Raw genomic sequence first — 17,629 nt, forward strand, 5'->3', positions numbered from 1 at the left:
GGAATTATTCAAGTGGGCGTCGTGCGAAAGTATTTCCGTGGCGAAAACTAGTTTAAGAATCGCGAGATTCACCCAATCTTAGTCAGGATCAAAGGAGAAAGGTAAGAAAGACGCCAGGGCGGGCAAGCAACTAGGATAATCGATCGCAATGGCCTTGGTTACTAGTTGGTGATGTCAGTGGCGACGGAAATGGAAGTCCTGGCCACGCACTTGACCCAGTTCGGGAAAATCGCTTTTCTAGTCCCTCCAGAAGCGGCCGAATGGAAAGCGGGCGGAAGAACCATGCATAAAGCTATTGATTTTCCCTCATTTCCCAAGCAATTAAGGCCTTTGCCTTTAACCCAGTTACACGTACATATATCCATATGTACATAAGAACATACAAATGTCGGCATCTACATAATCGCAATGGTCCTTGGGCGGGTGCGAAAGTGGATAAACGGGAGAACCCTTGAGAGCGGGTGGGAGTTGGGCTAAGGACGTCGCCTGACACTTGCAGGATTCAGATTCAGATCTAGCCGCCTGCCGCCCTCCCTTTCGGGAAATGGAAGCTTGTGAAACGTGCAACAACCTACGCCACAGCATCACAAGTTGAGGAAAACCAGGGAAAATCCGCAGGAAAACCGAAAAGGAGTAGGGCAAGTCTGGCGCTCGGTGGTGGCGCTCGCTTCTTCCCAATTACCACCCCCGAATCAACGACATGTTATTTTGCCGAGTCCTTTTTTTGCTTTTTACCGACGCAGAAAAAAAGACGCATCAGCAGCACCAACAACAACAGCCGACGTCGCGGCGAAAAGAGCGAACAAACATTTGCCAAAAACAACACGTACACCGGACGAAAACGCACGTCGACCTGTTCACTTCCCTACAAAAACAGAGTTGCGAAACATCCCAAGTGGTAACGTCAATCCTTTTGTTGCAATGAGTGCAAAACAATTTTTAAAACAATTGTATTTATTGACTATTTTACTTATTTTTATTATTATTTTTTAAGTGCATTGTCAGTTGGAATTTCAATGTTCCCATTATTTATAGAAGTTGACCCAGCAAATGTTTCAATTTACGCGCGATTATGCTTTTTAATATGACTGACATAAATCAAATCTGTATAAATGCAAGATATGAAAATTATTAATTTCAAAAGCATTCCCAAGGGAAAAGTAAAAAATTAAAAGTTTAATTAGTCAGGACAAAGCTATCCGAATGCAACTTCTTTGAACTCATGATGGCGACGAGGAATACATCCTGGCGACGGCAGGACAGGCAGCCCTCCCCGCCGCCCACAAGCAGGGTTGCATGCACGCCAAGCCAAATCCGAAAGCAAATCGGGGCCGATAGTGCATAATATCGTGCGGCGAAGAGCGAGACGAAGAGTCGTGGCGAGTTGTGGCGAATTGAGGTTTTGCGCCGTCGGGCCGAGCGTCGCTCTTTTGCTCTTCATCTTGGCTCGTTATTTCGCTTCGCACCGTGTTTGCGTTCACAACTCTTGTTCGGGTTCTGCATTTTATTTTATTATTATTTTTTTTTGTTTGTTGCTATTCGGTGAGTACCTGCGGAAAAGTAAGGCAAGGCGATGAATGAAAGGAACAAAAAGGAAAAGAAAACGAAATGAAAAGCCATGCAAAGGGTTTTCCTCGTCAACTCGCTTGTTTGTGTTTTGTGTGCAAAGTGCCTGGTGAAAAGATGTACTCGCCGTACTGCCAAATGAGAAAACGGCAGGCGTTCGTTTATTAATGCTCGCGTTCGTATTTTTGCGAAAACCTGGTGAAAAAGAAATTTTCTGTGCTCGCTACTGCCTGTGAGTGTGTGTGAGTGAGTGTGCGTGTGCCTGTGCGCTGCTCGTGTCTGTGTGCGCTCGCTTTGGGTGTGCATGTACGTCACTGCCACCCATTTTTGTGTGCTGTTCTGGTTCTTCGTCCCGTCTCGTGTCGCCTCGCTGTTCCCTCCTAGCCGTCCCTTGCGGTTTTTGCTGCAACTCTGCGGAAACTCTCCACGAATTCCCCCCTTGCCTAGCGCACGAAGAGGATGGCAGCTCTGCCAATTCTTTGGTAACTTTTCCGCCTAGTGAAAACTGCTGCCAGTTTCCGTTCGCTTCAGGTACTCCGCTTCTTCCGTTCCGTCCAACTGACTGTCTGCCCGTGTTTACAATCGCGGCGTTTTTGCACACTGTGCCGTGCGTCTGTGTGAGTTCTACTTGGTGGTATATCTGTGTACATGTACACACATCGATACGACAGCGGAGTCTTCATTTTGTTATTGCCATTCTCTTTCACTTCCTTTTCGCCTGCTTTGTTGCTGTCGTCGCTGTGACAGTTATGCTAGTTGTTAGTGTGCGTGTCGTGTCCGTGTGAGTTTTCCGCGTTTCTTCGCCGGTGCGAACTGCAATCTGAAATCTCGCACTCGCGCTAAAATGGCGCATGTCAGAATCGAAATTAAAATCATAAGCCAAAAGCTACTCTGATCGTCAGGCCACGAAGAAGCGGAGAAAGAAGATGAAGAAGGAGGACCAGCAAGCGGCAACAGCAGAAGCAGGATACCTAACCAATTTGAGGATTATTCAACATCTCATCGACTCTTCAGCTTCTCTTCTCAGCCTTGCCCAGTTGCTGCTTCTTCCGACTCTGCTCTTCTCTCCTCTACACGCCACTCGTCTCCTCTGCTCTTTTCTCGTTTTGCTTTCCTCGCATTCTCGCAGCTCCCAGCTGCTGCCAAAACTTGTTTTCAGCAGCGATAGAAAAGAGGGGCAATGGAGCTGGACAGTGGCTGGCAAGGAGAAGAGGGGGTTTCTGGAAACCGCAAAAGCATGTTTAATGTTCTAGTCGCGTTACTGGACTCCGAATCGGAATCGAGTGAACGGATCGGATCGGATTGTCCTGGGGATTGAATGAGCTAAAAGGGGCTAAGAGAGCGGCTTACTTTCGGCCAGGTGAAAGCCAGGGCCATAAAACTAAGTTTACCACATTACCGCTTAGGATTTCGCTTCGGCTCAGATTAGCTGTTATACTGAAGTTTGGAGATTAAAGTCCTTTGATAATATTCTTTTAGTTGGATTGAATCGACTTAATAGTTGATTAGTTTGGAGAAAACACAACAATGTTGAGTTACAACTAAAAATTTGATTTATCTAAGTGAGCATATACATTATGACTTAGCAATCCAAAGGCTTATCAAAGTTTTCAATGCTTATCAGGGATTTTACAGGTGGGATGGGATTTCCATTCACTTAACAAGTTTGAATTTAGAAGATAACGAAAATATTTTGGTCTTCCAGAACGATTTTATAAGAGCATTATAATTAAAGTTGAAAGGATGCAAAAGAAACCCAGAATGGCGTTTCTTTTTGTTTTTTAAATCTAGTGCAGAATTTAACCTACTTCTGGGTTGAGCTGTTTTTGCTTTGCCAATTAGAACGTTATTCCCACATGGCGGATTAGTAATACGACTTAGTAACTTTCTTTTTCCCCTTCTTCGCGTCCTTGCAGATATTCTTCACATCACAGTCAACCAATGGGACCAAATCACTGCGACTCGAACTGGACACAATCAGCATCGGATCGCAGGGAACAACAGGAGGTGGTGGAGCAGCAGCGCCAGAAGGCGTCGGGGGAGCGGCCATCATAGGAGCAGCAACGTCGGCAGCAGCTGCCCAGGGCCCCTCGAGAATGTCTAGCCGGAAGGTGCCAGGAGGCTCTGGAGGAGCTGACGAATCCACAGCAGCAGCTGCCCCCCTGGATGATAATGCCAATGCCAGTGTGGAGATTCCAGACAGCAGCGAGGAGCCAGCAATGGGCGTCGGCGAAGAGATGTCTATCATAAGCAAAACACGCACCTCAACTTTGTCAGTGGAGCCCGCTAAGGAGCCAACAGTAACAGCAGAGCTGGAAGGCGAAAAAGAGCTGGAATCGAATCCAGTCTCCAAAACTCCTAGGTCCACGCCTACGCCAACCCTTACGCCAGCCGTCACGCCTACCGCCAGTGATGGAGTGGCGGCCAAGAGCGTGAGGGTTACCCGGCACTCGTCGCCACTGCTTCTGATCATCTCGCCCACGACAAGTAGACGTGAGGTCGGCGACGGAGAGCTAGACACCGAGGAACCAACGGGATCGGGTGGCCAAAGAAAGAGCTCCGTGGAGCGATCTTTGGCGCCCGTTATACGCGGACGAAAGTCCATCAAGGATCTGAAAGAAGCCAAAGAAGTCAAGTCCGAGGAGCCGCCTGCCGCAGCATCAGAGTCACGAGCTGCAAGTGGAGTGACGCCTGGCCAGGTCAAGGAACAGCATGTCGCGGATGGCAACGAAATGGAATCCTTGCCAATCACAGACAAGAAAGACCACAAAGACACAAAAGACAAGGGAGATGAGCGGGAAACCGATCAGGAGGAAGAGAAGGAAAAATCAGCTGATACAGAAATAATTGCAGATACAGAAAAAACTTCGGAGAAACAAAAGTATACAGAGAAGGACAAAGCTGCCGATAAAGATGGAGGAAAAGAAAAAGATATTGATGCAAATAAGGATATAGATAAGGAGAAGGAAAAGGTCAAGGAAGTACTTCCGCCAGTGGTGCCTATAGCACCAGTGACACCCACTTGTAACCGTGTCACACGTAAATCACATGCCCAGGAGCAGGCGATTAACACGCGGGTCACTCGCAATCGTCGCCAGTCCTCTACAGTTGGAGCCAACTCCACCGCGTCTTTGGTAGCTGCATCCTCCTCAGTAACAGAGCAACCCCCTCCATCTCGCGGTCGACGGAAGAAGCCAGTGGTGGTGGCTCCTCCCTTGGAGCCTGCGGTAAAACGGAAGCGATCGCAAGATGTTGAAGCCGACTCAGACGCCAACAACAGCACGAAATACAGCAAGGTGGAAGTGGTAAAGTCTGAGGAAGCTGAGGCACCAGAGGAGGACTCCAGTGCCGTGCCCATTAAGCAGGAATCTGTTGATGGCAACGAGGTCAGTTCTATTTCTCCAACAGTCACGCCCACACCCACACCTGCGCCAACACCAGCTCCAGTCCCGGGCAGTCGACGGGGTCGTGGGCGCCCGCAGAACAGGAACTCCTCTTCGCCTGCAACCACAACGCGGGCAACGCGGCTAAGCAAGGCGGGATCACCGGTTATCCTGACGCCAGTAGCCCAGGAACCGGCGCCACCGAAACGGCGGCGAGTCGGCTCCAGCACACGGAAGACTGTCTCGGCCAGCTCGCTGGCACCCAGCTCGCAGGGCGGCGCCGGGGATGAGGACTCCAAGGACAGTATGGCCTCGTCCATGGACGACCTGCTGATGGCCGCAGCAGATATCAAGCAGGAGAAGCTGACGCCCGATTTCGACGATAGTTTGATGCCAGAAGGCCTGCCCTCTACTTCTGGTGCGTCGAGTGCCAATGGTCATTCCTGCACCGAACCGCTTACTGTGGACACGGAAATTAATGTTAAGCCCGCTGATTCCAAAGTAAAACCAAAGGAGTCACCGGTGGTAGCAGTCGAGGAATCTCCATCACAATCCGAAACGCAATCTGCAAAGGTGTCAGCGCATGCGGGGAAGGCTCCATCTCTTAGTCCAGATATGATAAGTGAAGGCGTGAGCGCGGTCAGTGTTCGAAAGTTTTATAAGAAGCCTGAGTTCCTGGAAAACAATCTGGGCATTGAAAAGGATCCGGAGCTAGGTGAAATCGTTCAGACGGTTAGTAACAATGACACGGAAACAGATGTGGAGATGGCTGTTGATGGCGAGGTGAATCAACCGTCAACTCCCAAGTCGCAGGATAAAAAGAAAGAGGAGCAGGAAAAGAATCAGAAATCAGGGCTAAAGGCAGCAAAGAAGGCTCCTGCTAAGTTAGAACCTAAAGCTGAAGACATTTCTGAAATTCTTACTGACGTTCCTGTTGATATTTCGACTGAGGCAGTAGAAATTATAGAAGAAGCAGAGGAAGACACTTGTTCAAATAGCTCAATCAAACCAGGTGAGCTCCGACTGGACGAGAGCAACGATGAACCTGAACTGCTTCTTGAAGACGCCCTCATAGTCAATGGTGATGAGAATGAGACACCAGATCAACCGGAGGAAAAGGAGGACCAGGTGGAGTTCTTCCATACAGGAGAATACGACGACTTTGAGCACGAGATTATGGTGGAGCTGGCGAAGGAGGGGGTGCTAGATGCCAGCGGCAATGCATTAAGTCAGCAAAAGGTAGAACTTGAGCATCCCGAGGATGTAACTCTACACGAATCAAAAAATGACATAGAAGCCGAAGAATCGGTTGAACGTAAGCCTCTTAAGGACCCGTCGGTTGCGGACGAAATGGAGGACATGAATGAGGAATCCTATATTGACATTAAGGACCAGACAAATCAACTGTTAGTTGAACACTTGGCAGAAGAGGCCATGGAAGCGGACTGCGGTCCCGAGGATAACAAGGAGAACTTGTCCACGTCTGCTTCGAGCACCGCTGCCGATGGTCTAGATATTCAGTTGGCCATCAAGGAGGATGACGACGAGGAGAAACCGCTTGCAGTTATCGCTGACGAACAGAAGCCTGGGCTGCTGTTGACCAATGACATGAAAGTGGATGAGAAACCAAATGGCAAGCAGGAATCGGTCTGTGATGAGCACGTTCAGCTGGTGCCAAACCTTCGTCAAGAACAGGAAATTCACTTACAAAATCTGGGCCTACTCACGCACCAGGCCGCTGAACATAGGCGCAAGTGTCTGCTTGAGGCACAGGCCCGCCAGGCGCAAATGCAGCTCCAGCAACATCACCACCATCAGCACAAGCGACAAGGAGCGCGCGGAGGAGGCAGTGCCACTCATGTGGAATCCAGCGGTACTTTGAAGACAGTCATCAAGCTGAACAGGAGCAGCAACGGAGGAGTAAGCGGTAGTGGCGGCCTGCCTACTGGTACAGTTATCCATGGAGGCTGTGGCTCCTCTTCAGCTTCTTCCACGTCCTCCTCCTCGGTGGGCAGTGCCACACGTAAGTCAAGCGGGACCTTGGGCTCAGGAGCGGGAGCAGGAGCTGGCGTTCGCCGGCAGTCGCTTAAGATGACATTCCAGAAGGGTCGGGCTCGTGGTCACGGTGCTGCGGATCGATCCGCCGATCAGTATGGCGCCCACGCCGAGGACTCCTACTACACCATTCAAAACGAGGTAAGGCAGTGAGTTACGGTTGTCCCTCTAAACAGATGACTAACGTTAGTTTATTTTCCCACCTTTTCATTCCAGAACGAAGGTGCGAAAAAGTTTGTTGTAACTACTGGTAATACCGGCCGCAAGACTAATAACCGTTTCAGCTCAACTAACAACTACCACTCGACGGTAGCCTTGCACGGTAGCAACTCTGCGCTCCAGTACTGTGCGTATAGATCAGATCTTATATTCGAAGTAGTGTGCTCCACTTAGCCTATCTGGCTGTGTTCCCATTTAGAAAATCAAACCGAACAATTGGAGCCCAGTTATAATTGTTTCATTAATTGCCCTCAACTCCCTCAACTCAAGAGTGCACTATTTTCCAGACATTGCAACCTACTGTTAAAACTTTCGTTTTATCACAAAGTGTCTTTTGCACTATCACGTTTACTGGGCTTTAAGCAGCTCAGGGCTTCCTTTTCGGAAATATGGTTCGGTTTGATATTCCTCTCACTTTTCGTACACATTCATTTCAATTTCTCCATCCGGACGATATCACCATCTTCATATTCTAAACCTGTACATATGGCACCGTCACTTTCATTCTCTAAACCATTTCCAAAACCAACGAACAGAATCAGACACAAACGCACTGACCGAAGAAAGAGCTGGCATAATGGTCAAAGAGTATATTGCCTTAACTAGCCATATTCTCCTTTAGATTCGTCCCACTCGGAAAGTCAGGGACAGACGGACCACGGCTTCTATCAGATGGTCAAAAAGGACGAAAAGGAGAAGATCCTCATTCCGGAAAAGGCCTCCTCGTTTAAGTTTCACCCAGGGAGACTGTGCGAAGACCAGTGCTACTACTGTAGCGGAAAGTTTGGCCTCTATGACACCCCCTGCCATGTTGGACAAATAAAGTCCGTGGAGCGCCAGCAGAAGATCCTAGCCAGTAAGTACAATGCCAGAAATATAGAATACTTAAATATATATTTGCTCAAAACTAGCTTATATTGCTTGATATTTTTCTCTACCTCCTCTGATGTTCGCTAGTTTCCTTATCATTTGCAGACGAGGAGAAGCTCACCGTGGATAACTGCTTGTGCGACGCATGTTTTCGACACGTGGACCGCCGGGCAAATGTGCCATCCTATAAGAAGCGTCTTTCCGCTTCAGGTCACTTGGAGATGGGGTCTGCAGCGGGATCTGCACTAGAGAAACAGTTTGCTGGCGACAGCGGCGTCATTACGGAATCGGGTGGCGAAGCTGGTTCTACGGCAGCTGTGGCCGTGCAGCAACGATCTTGTGGCGTGAAGGACTGCGTCGAAGCGGCACGACACTCGCTGCGGCGCAAGTGCATACGCAAGAGAGTAAAGAAGTATCAGCTCAGCCTGGAGATTCCCGCAGGCTCGTCGAACGTGGGGCTGTGTGAGGCACATTACAATACGGTCATCCAATTTTCCGGCTGCGTTCTTTGCAAGCGTAGATTAGGCAAGAACCATATGTACAACATAACCACGGTGTGTATACTGTTAGTGTTCCTAATCCGATTAATGTTAATAATGGTACAAAATCTTTCAGCAGGACACAATTCGACTGGAAAAGGCGCTGTCCGAGATGGGCATCCCAGTTCAGCTTGGCATGGGCACTGCAGTCTGCAAGCTGTGTCGCTATTTTGCCAACCTTTTGATAAAGCCACCGGATAGCACCAAGGCACAAAAGGCGGAATTCGTGAAGAACTACAGAAAGAGGTGGGTTTCAGTCTATTATTGTGATGGTTGCCTACCATATACTTAGCGCTTCATGTTACAGCTAAAAAATTGTTACTCATGAATTTTGTTCTCCGTTCTTTACCCAACAGGCTCCTCAAGGTGCATAATCTGCAGGATGGCAGTCATGAGCTGTCCGAAGCGGATGAAGAAGAGGCACCTAATGCAACGGAGACAGAAAGGCCAACCTCAGACGGACACGAAGATCCCGAGATGCCCATGGTAGCGGACTATGATGGACCTACCGACTCCAATTCCAGTAGTTCTTCGACTGCAGCCCTGGACACCAGCAAACAAATGTCCAAGCTTCAGGCCATCCTGCAGCAAAATGTGGGAGCGGATGCGGCAGGAGCTGCGGGAACAGGAACTGTTGCAGCAAGTCCCGGAGGAAGCGGATCTGGGGCAGATATCTCTAACGTATTGCGAGGGAATCCGAACATTTCCATGCGCGAACTTTTCCACGGCGAGGAAGAGCTGGGTGTGCAGTTCAAGGTGCCGTTCGGATGCAGCAGCAGCCAGCGTACTCCGGAGGGCTGGACACGAGTGCAGACTTTCCTACAATACGATGAGCCGACGCGCCGCCTCTGGGAGGAGTTGCAAAAGCCGTACGGAAATCAGAGCTCATTTCTGCGCCACTTGATACTATTAGAGAAGTACTACCGAAACGGAGATCTCGTCCTAGCACCGCATGCTTCCTCCAATGCCACGGTTTACACAGAGACTGTTCGTCAGCGGCTGAATTCGTTTGATCACGGTCACTGCGGTGGATTGAACATCGCAGGCAGCCCTTCTTCTTCGGGTTCCGGCAAGCGCAGTGGAGTTCCTCAACCTACGGGTGCCAGTGTGCTGGCCACCGCCCTCACAACACCCTTGACAAGCCATTCATCCTCCTCTGCATCCATTTCCTCCGAACAGCATTCGTCGGTTGATCCTGTCATTCCGCTGGTAGACCTCAATGATGACGATGAAGGCGAAGATGGGGCAGGAGGAGCGGGCGAAAGGGAGTCGACAAATAGGCAGCAGGACGTAATCTTGGAATGCCTTAGAACTGCCTCTGTGGACAAGCTGACTAAGCAGCTCAGCTCGAATGCGGTGACGATTATCGCCCGGCCCAAAGACAAATCGCAGCTCTCCTGCAACAGCGGATCCTCCACGTCCATTTCCAGCTCCTCGTCCGCTATTTCCTCGCCGGAGGAAGTGGCCGTCACTAAGGTTACAGCAGTCGCACCAGTCCAGTCCAAGGATGCACCGCCACTGGCGCCAGCAAGTAGCGGTGTTAGCAACAGTCGTAGTATCCTTAAAACCAACCTCTTGGGCATGAACAAGGCCGTGGAACTCGTGCCCTTAACGACTGCCCCCCACGTAAGCATTGCCCCTGCTACATCTAAACAGTTCTTTACATACTTCGAATCACAGGCTTACAAGCCAACTGGATGCCATAAGCCTGAGAAACAGCAAAAGATTCTTGACGTGGCCAATAAGCAGCCCGGTAGCCAGGGGGAACCGGTACCATCAAGCGCCTTGCTTGGCCTGCAGTCAAAGCTAAAGCCTCCAACGCATCAGCAGCAGGTCAGCGGATCAGGAGCGGGAACTAGTGGTTCTCAGAAGCCATCTAATGTGGCGCAATTGCTTAGCTCTCCACCGGAGCTAATCAGCTTGCATCGACGGCAGACCAGCGGAGCAGCAGCGGGGTCCAGCAGCTTCCTTCAGGGCAAGAGGCTTCAACTTCCACGATCTGGAGCAGGGCCTTCAGGAGCGGGAACGGGAACAGGCGCTGGAGCAGCAGGAAGCCGCAGTGCGGGTGGACCACCACCGCCCAATGTGGTCATACTGCCGGACGCCTTAACCCCCCAGGAGCGACACGAGAGCAAGAGCTGGAAGCCAACGCTGATACCGCTGGAGGATCAGCACAAGGTGCCGAACAAATCACATGCTCTTTATCAGACCGCCGACGGTCGAAGGTTGCCCGCCCTGGTGCAAGTGCAGTCTGGTGGCAAGCCATACCTCATCTCTATCTTCGACTATAACCGCATGTGCATCTTGCGAAGGGAAAAGCTGATGCGGGACCAGTTGCTCAAGAGTAACGCCAAGCCAAAGCCGCAGAACCAGCAACAGCAGCAGGGCCAAACGCACCAGCAGCAGCAGAATTCCGCCGCATCGGCGGCTGCCTTCTCCAACATGGTGAAGTTGGCCCAGCAACACACGGCGCGACAGCAGCTTCAGCAGCTGCAACAGAAGCCACAACAGCAGCAACAATTGCCCACTTTGCAGCCAGGTGGGGTGCGACTTGCCCGGCTGCCGCAAAAACTACTGATGCCACCACTGACTAATCCGCAGATTGGCAGTCAAGCACCCAACTTACAGCCGTTGCTGTCTAGTACGCTGGATAACAGCAACAACTGCTGGCTGTGGAAAAACTTTCCTGATCCCAATCAGTATCTGCTAAATGGAAACGGAGGGGGTGCCGGGAGCTCCTCCAGCAAGTTGCCACATCTCACGGCCAAACCAGCCACGGCAACTAGTAGCTCCGGAGCGGCCAACAAATCAGCAGGAAGCCTATTTACCCTCAAGCAGCAGCAGCACCAGCAGAAACTCATCGACAACGCTATCATGTCAAAGATACCCAAAAGTCTGACAGTAATACCGCAGCAGATGGGTGGTAATACCGGTGGCGATATGGGGGGCAGCAGCTCCTCCGGCAAGGACTGATGACGGCGAAGGAGGGCGCCATGGCCATTAGCCGTAGCGCCGGAGGTAACCCGGCGAAGTAGTAGGATCAACAAGCAGGCGACGTGCAGCTTAAGCGGCGATCTTCAGAACAAGAGGTGACCAGCGGCGGCTCCATGGATATCACAAACTCCACAATTCCATGGCTGCAGTAGAATAAGTGATACACTAAAAAAAAAAAAAAACATTGGACGGACAGAAAAGAAACAGATGAGAAACCAAGATAATTCTTAGATTACATAACGTTGTTTGTGTATAAACGAGATACGGTTACGAATACGATTACAATATAAGTACGCACTAGTTAGGCACTCAAGCCGATACGACAGATGCATGATGGAGCAGATGAAGTTCCCGATGCGAATGCGATTTAGGATACGGATATGGATAGTTAGGGATACCAATGCACCTTACTCTAAACTATGCTACTCTATAATTTTAGGCTTATAATATATTTTTTTAATTAGATTTACGGGCATATAAACTTGCGATTCGTGTATTATAGATACCAAAATTGCTACAGCTAAACGGTTTATACATTTATAAGCGACTCCGAAACACACACACACACACACATCAACTGCTACACCAAAACACACACACACAAAGTAATTTAAGAGAGAATGCAGCACAAAAAAATTGAGGCCAAGATTATAATCCAACCTTAGGCTGCTGCTGAACTGAAAAGGGAAGACAGGATCCCGCAGCCCCAGTTTTTGCATGAGCTCCAATCATGCCAGGAGCTTTTCCACCACACACACTATGCTCACGTAGCACATAGCAATCCAATCCTGCGTATTGAACGTTTCTTTTGATGCAGAATCCTAATTTATAAACATTTTGTATTTCCATTTATACATCCAATTCACAAGTTACTCCTTCAAGCCCAGCCTCAGTTACTGAAAGATCAAGATAATTATGCCGACCTAAAGTTAATTCCAAAACTGTACATATTTTACGGAATAGACAGATAAATACAAGAACTATAAAATACAATCTAAAACGCTAATTCAACCATGCAAATCTTAATTAAAAGCTTAAGAAGAAACGCGATTGTGAGCCACAAGCAATCAAATTGATCGATGTTCTCGGTGCCTCTGGTGGCCTATGTTCCATTCCAAGGAATTCTAAAATCGTAGCTGCCTAAAGGCAAAGCAAGATCGTTGGTAGTAAAGTGAAATTAATTTGCTTATTTTTAATGACAAATTGGAAAGCTTTCTCGACATATATACCAATAAAACATATACTTAACACCCAGCATAGACATATGCATATATATATATATATATACATATATATATCTACAAATATGGATTTATATACACACTATACTACATTTAGATATTTTAGAGAGATGGCGAGAGATACAAATGTAAATTAGTTTGTTAAGCATAGATATATTTATACACATATGAGAATTCAATTGTTGTTGTTAAACATTGAAAATGTATTTAAAAATCAGGAGTTGATTGATACCATGCAAACCAAACAAGAAACGTGAACGGAAACAAACTTTGGCAAGCCGAAGTTTATATACCCTTGCAGAAATTTGGAAATGGGCTAAAACCCTGAAAATATACATAAATACGATGGATATTGGTTCAAGATGATACCTCTTAGCACTTAAAAGTTACTTCAGCTGTACAGTCTTCCCTGTTGGGCAAAACTCTTATGATCTCCCAATAACACTTATCTTACCTTAAAAGCTTTATATACTTGTCCGATGTTAACAAATTGGCTTCAAATTCATTACTTTGAATATGGCAGCCTTACACATTCACATATTAAGCAAGAATAGTAAATCAGTGGAATGATTATTTATTGATTTCATAAAGCCTCTGCAGGGGTATAACAAATGGAATGCTTAAGTCCTACGTCGTTGCACTGGTGCGGGTGCGAATCGGAGCTGAAAGAGGAATGGAGCAGTTCGCAGGACTAGCTTCTGATGACCATGATGAACTTAGATTGCCTTGATCCGAACCTGGTTTTGTAAAGCGGCATGGAAATCGTGTGCCTGTGGGTGAATGTAGTGTGTTTGTGCTGTGTTTATGTAGTACTTTGTAGCTGATAGATCATTCGATCCAAACACATCTTAAAATTACAACTTATTTATGCAATTATTTTTAAAGGATTACCAAGAATCAAAATTTCAACGAACCATGAATAAAAAAAAACCCATGTCCAACTCAGAATTAAGATGGTTTTATTTCTTTTCTCCCCCCGGCCAAAAACTTTTTGAAAAACTGGCGGCATTGCCGGTACGAAAACAGTATCCACAAAAAATCGCTTTATTCATCTTTCGTTATGTGAGTGGTGTATATGGATTGTAGTTTTACATCTGAAAATGTGAAAATATTCGAGATAGTTCGAAAATTGTTGATGAATAAATGTCTACAGTAATTGTGTGAAACTAGAAGAGTATTCTTCCTTTTATCTAGTGGCCTCTATCTCTCTCTCTATTTCTCTCGCTCTATCGCCATCTCTGTCTGTCTGGTGGAACCTCAAGGTGAGTGAGCGGAAACGGAAGTAGTCTAATTCCCCACTTTTGTCTAGTTACCGCCCCTATGGTATCAATTTCGTTGTAGACTCAAGGAAAGTAATCTCGTTCAGATTTCTATTTGTTTTTGGTTTTTATGTATGGATTTTGTTTTTATTAACATAAATTTCAAAAAATAAGTTTTAGCTTTTTTTTAGCGTTTTTTGGACTTGGTTTTTGTAATTAGATTTAAATATTCGATATGCAGTTTATGGTTGCCTTGCTGTTTTACAAATGTTTTAAATGTATGTGTGTTTCATTTCATAATATGTTTGTTTTTCATTTGTTTTTTGTGTGTTTTGTATGTGTGGGTCGCATACATCGGCTCGAGACGGAAATTAATAAATATATTCATCCTCACATGATGATCTGAAGTTCTTCTGCAGCTACTGTTACGAGTGTAGGTATAATAAATCTATGTTTATTAATATTATTATTATTAAAGTTTATCATTATTATATGATCTGGCTCTGCTCGGGTTCGCCGATGCAGTCCTTCGGATGCGGGTGGTGCCTTGCGCTCTTACAAGTCGGTCTCGCCGTAGAGAGCTGTGCTGAAGGACATGTAGTCCAGGGCGCCGGGCACTCCGTTGGGTCCCTTATAGGGCGGCATGCGCTGGATGCAGTACTCGGCCTGGTCTGGCGGCAACTCGCGACGCAGTTCGTCGGGCAAAATGTATGGCTATAAGAACGAAAGAAAGGAAAGTTACATACGTGCTATATATGAGAGAAGCCAGTCGAATGTGCATTAGCCCACCTTGTCGGCTGCCAGGATTCGGAAGGAGTCGATGACTTGTTCGGCAGTGTCGGTATCGGTGCTCTCGCGGGTCATGAAGTCGAGGAAGGCGTCGAAGTGCACGTAGCCAGTGTTGTTGGGATCGACGACGGCGAGGATGCGCTGGAAGTCCAAATCACCCTGGCGATCCTTGCCAATCGAGTAGCCCAACGAGACCAAGCACGACTTGAACTCCTCGGGCGACAGTCGGCCGGTGCGGTTCTTGTCGAAGTGGTTGAAGCTGCTGCGGAATTCGTTCAGCTGCTCCTGGCTAATGCCCTTGGAGTCGCGGGTGAGAATCTGGTTCTCCACCTCGTTGATGTTGCGGTTGATAGATGTAAGCAGCTGCTCCCAGCCGACGCGCAGCGTTTCCATCGTGTAGTTGGTGTATCGGTTCTCGAAGATCATCGATTCCTGCACCGCTTGGTGGATCTTCTCCAGCTCCTCAATGTTCGGCTTGTAGGCGTAGACGGCCTGCTCGTACTCCTTGAGCCGGTGCAGTTGGTCCTCCAGCGATCCCTGCAGTCCCATACCGATGGCCGTAACAGCATCCATTTGCCGCTCGATCCAGGGGCCGACAATGTTGGCCTTCTCGGCAAACTGACGGCGGAGCATTTCGTTGTTCTGTTGCTTGCGCAGCTCGTTGGCCAAAGTCTGGTCGCGTTGGGGCACCAGTTGGCGGACGTCGCTCCACTTGCGCGTCATGTCGTTGGCGGTCAGGGTGGTGTAGGGGTTCTCTAGGCCGCCGGGGATCTGGTGCTGCTTCACAATCGACTCCACTTCGCGGACCAGGTTCACGATCAGGTTGAACTCCTTGTCGGCCTCACCCAGGGTCGCCTTGAACTGGTCGTGCGCCTGGATCAGGCCTTGGATTTCCTCCATGGTGTGTACAATAAACATGTCCACAAGATCCTCGCGCGTACCATCCAGCCAGTTGTTGAACGGCGCCGCACGCTTCGCGAACTCCAAATGCAAGATGTCGATCTTCTCCAGGATTCGCTCGGCCTCGTCTAAGGCGGTGCGCCTGCGCTGGGTAAGAGCACCCAAGCGATCCCATTGGTCGCAGATGCGCTGGCACCTGGCGTTCACAGACACACAGTCATGGTACTCCAGAGTGCTGTGGATCAAAGCTCGGATTAGTGGGGATCTCTGTTCGAACAGGCTGAGGAAATGTGATTTCAGATGGAATGGTGAACGCTGCGAGAGTAGATGGGATAGTATTGCCAGTAAGCCTAACCCATTTCCGTTAGGACAAAAGCCTGATATAGGCACAATTGGCAAACAAAAGATTAGCCTAAAGGAGACATGGAAGGAACATCCGTATGCAAAATGTCTGGCAAATTTTGGTGTGTGGATAGATGACTGATCGAGAATGTGGAATTCTACCTAACCTCACGCTGGACACAGATCAGAATCACCATTGACCATCGGTGGCAGCAGGCGGGGATAAATCGAGATTAGATAATGGGTTCGCCCGGGGCAGACACTTACTTAAGCTCCTGGGCGATGGCGGCAATCTGCTCCACACGATCCTGGTGGGCGGCCAGGTCAGACTCAAAGGCTTCGTGCTTCTTCTTTAGGGCCTTCAGCTCGTTGAGCTTGCACTGGCGGAAGTCCTGCGACTGCAGCATCTCCTCCTTGCCACGCGTCCAGTCCTCGTGGGCATCGGCCTGTGGATGGCATTCAAATAATAAGTTGGCCTTCACGCCAGCTGGGTAGAAAGCTAACCTTGTGCTTGAACTTCTGGGCCAGATGTTCAAGGCGCTCCAGGCGCATGGTCTCGGCCAGCAGCCATTCCTCAAAGGCCTTCTCGGCCAGCTCCAGGCCCTTCCACGAGTTGGAGATGTCGGACACGGTCTTGCCCTCGGTGGGCAGGTAGGCGGGCCGGTTGGACAGGCGCAGCTTGGTCTGCAGCGTGTTGAAGTTGGTCTCCAGCTTGGCCTTCTGCTCCACACGTGGTGGCTTGTGCTTGCGACGGTAGGTGCGGTACTCCTCCAGCTTCTTCTGCACACCTGCCAGCGAGTTGTCGGCCTGGCGCGAGTTCAACCAGGGCATGGTGCGACGGATCCACTCCAGCAACTGTGCGCGTGTGTAGAGATATTGGTCAATAGAGGGCGTCTACTTGCTTGATTGACTACTTACATCACTGGCCAGACGCTCGTACTCCTCCATGAGGCGTTCGTTCTCCTGGTTGACCTTGAGCACCTTGCAGATCCGGTTGGCAGCGGTTTCCGCCTGTTGTTGCACATGGTTTCATGGTTGGGTGGGTGGAAAAGTGGGTTGCACATTAGAAGGCTTTAATCGTTTCGCTCTGAGTGTGCGTGTATGTGTGGGCACGGAACCAACTCAGATTTGGAAAAGCGAAAACAAGACGAACAGGAAACAGGAACACTGGGCGCCGCGGCTCAGCTCAACTTAGCTCTATGGCAATGAACTGAACTGAACTGGGTGCCACATATAAAGAAAACGTTGCAGAAAATAATAGAAACGAATCAAGCAACAAAGAACGGGGCAAAAACTGGGAAAGCACAGGCCAAGGCCAAGGACTCCATTGAAGTCAAGCGGTTTTGGGATTAGAATGCTCTAGCGAATTTGCAGTTAGCATAGCGAGTCGTGTTTTTTTGTGTGTTTTCTTTGCCCAAATGGCTTTAATTAAAGGGTAAAGGACAAAGGATTTATTGATGGCCCCGAATTGT

The 17,629-nt window shown here is 48.7% G+C and overlaps 2 protein-coding genes across 15 annotated transcripts in view; one reads left to right on the plus strand and one right to left on the minus strand.

Moving 5' to 3' along the window:
* east (enhanced adult sensory threshold) lies at positions 1-13,788 on the plus strand. 6 transcript variants are annotated; one of them, NM_001258555.1, is made up of 8 exons: positions 1-101; positions 3,483-7,145; positions 7,221-7,350; positions 7,846-8,079; positions 8,199-8,647; positions 8,709-8,878; positions 8,989-10,258; positions 10,313-11,793. In NM_001258555.1, exons 2-8 carry the CDS (start codon positions 3,663-3,665, stop codon positions 11,603-11,605), a joined length of 7,029 nt encoding a protein of 2,342 aa, NP_001245484.1. In that variant the 5' UTR covers positions 1-101; positions 3,483-3,662; the 3' UTR covers positions 11,606-11,793. The 6 variants fall into 6 exon arrangements, with proteins under 6 accessions (NP_001245484.1, NP_001188530.1, NP_524864.2 ...); NM_001201601.2 differs by lacking the exon at positions 1-101 and adding an exon at positions 1,449-1,494 and having other exon boundaries at positions 3,501-7,145; positions 7,221-7,227; positions 10,313-12,012; NM_080125.5 differs by lacking the exon at positions 1-101 and adding an exon at positions 1,449-1,542 and having other exon boundaries at positions 7,221-7,227.
* The window catches only part of Actn (alpha actinin), an 18,490-nt gene continuing 13,823 nt past the window's right edge, over positions 12,963-17,629 (minus strand). For 7 of the 9 annotated variants that reach the window (NM_058136.4, NM_166920.2, NM_001272237.1 and 4 more), the window contains exons 6-10: positions 17,076-17,168; positions 16,662-17,012; positions 16,425-16,603; positions 14,916-16,050; positions 14,257-14,840 (exon numbers count right to left, since the gene is read on the minus strand). In NM_058136.4, the coding sequence (NP_477484.2) occupies positions 14,682-14,840; positions 14,916-16,050; positions 16,425-16,603; positions 16,662-17,012; positions 17,076-17,168 (1,917 nt within the window). In that variant the 3' untranslated portion in view covers positions 14,257-14,681. Of the gene's footprint in view, positions 14,841-14,915; positions 16,051-16,324; positions 16,331-16,424; positions 16,604-16,661; positions 17,013-17,075; positions 17,169-17,629 lie in introns of all 9 variants that reach the window. The other 2 variants (NM_001272235.1, NM_058137.6) reach the window with 2 other exon arrangements.

Source organism: Drosophila melanogaster, chromosome X (assembly GCF_000001215.4).
Source record: "Drosophila melanogaster chromosome X".
NCBI lineage: Eukaryota > Metazoa > Arthropoda > Insecta > Diptera > Drosophilidae > Drosophila > Drosophila melanogaster.

What these genes read in the sequence shown, in the direction of transcription:
- east (NM_001258555.1), top strand. Translation starts at nt 3,663, where the DNA reads ATGTCTAGCCGGAAGGTGCCAGGAGGCTCTGGAGGAGCTGACGAATCC. An exon ending in ATATGTACAACATAACCACG is followed by an intron (nt 8,648 to 8,708) that starts GTGTGTATACTG and finishes AAAATCTTTCAG; the next exon opens with CAGGACACAATTCGACTGGA. An exon ending in CCTTAACGACTGCCCCCCAC is followed by an intron (nt 10,259 to 10,312) that starts GTAAGCATTGCC and finishes TTCGAATCACAG; the next exon opens with GCTTACAAGCCAACTGGATG.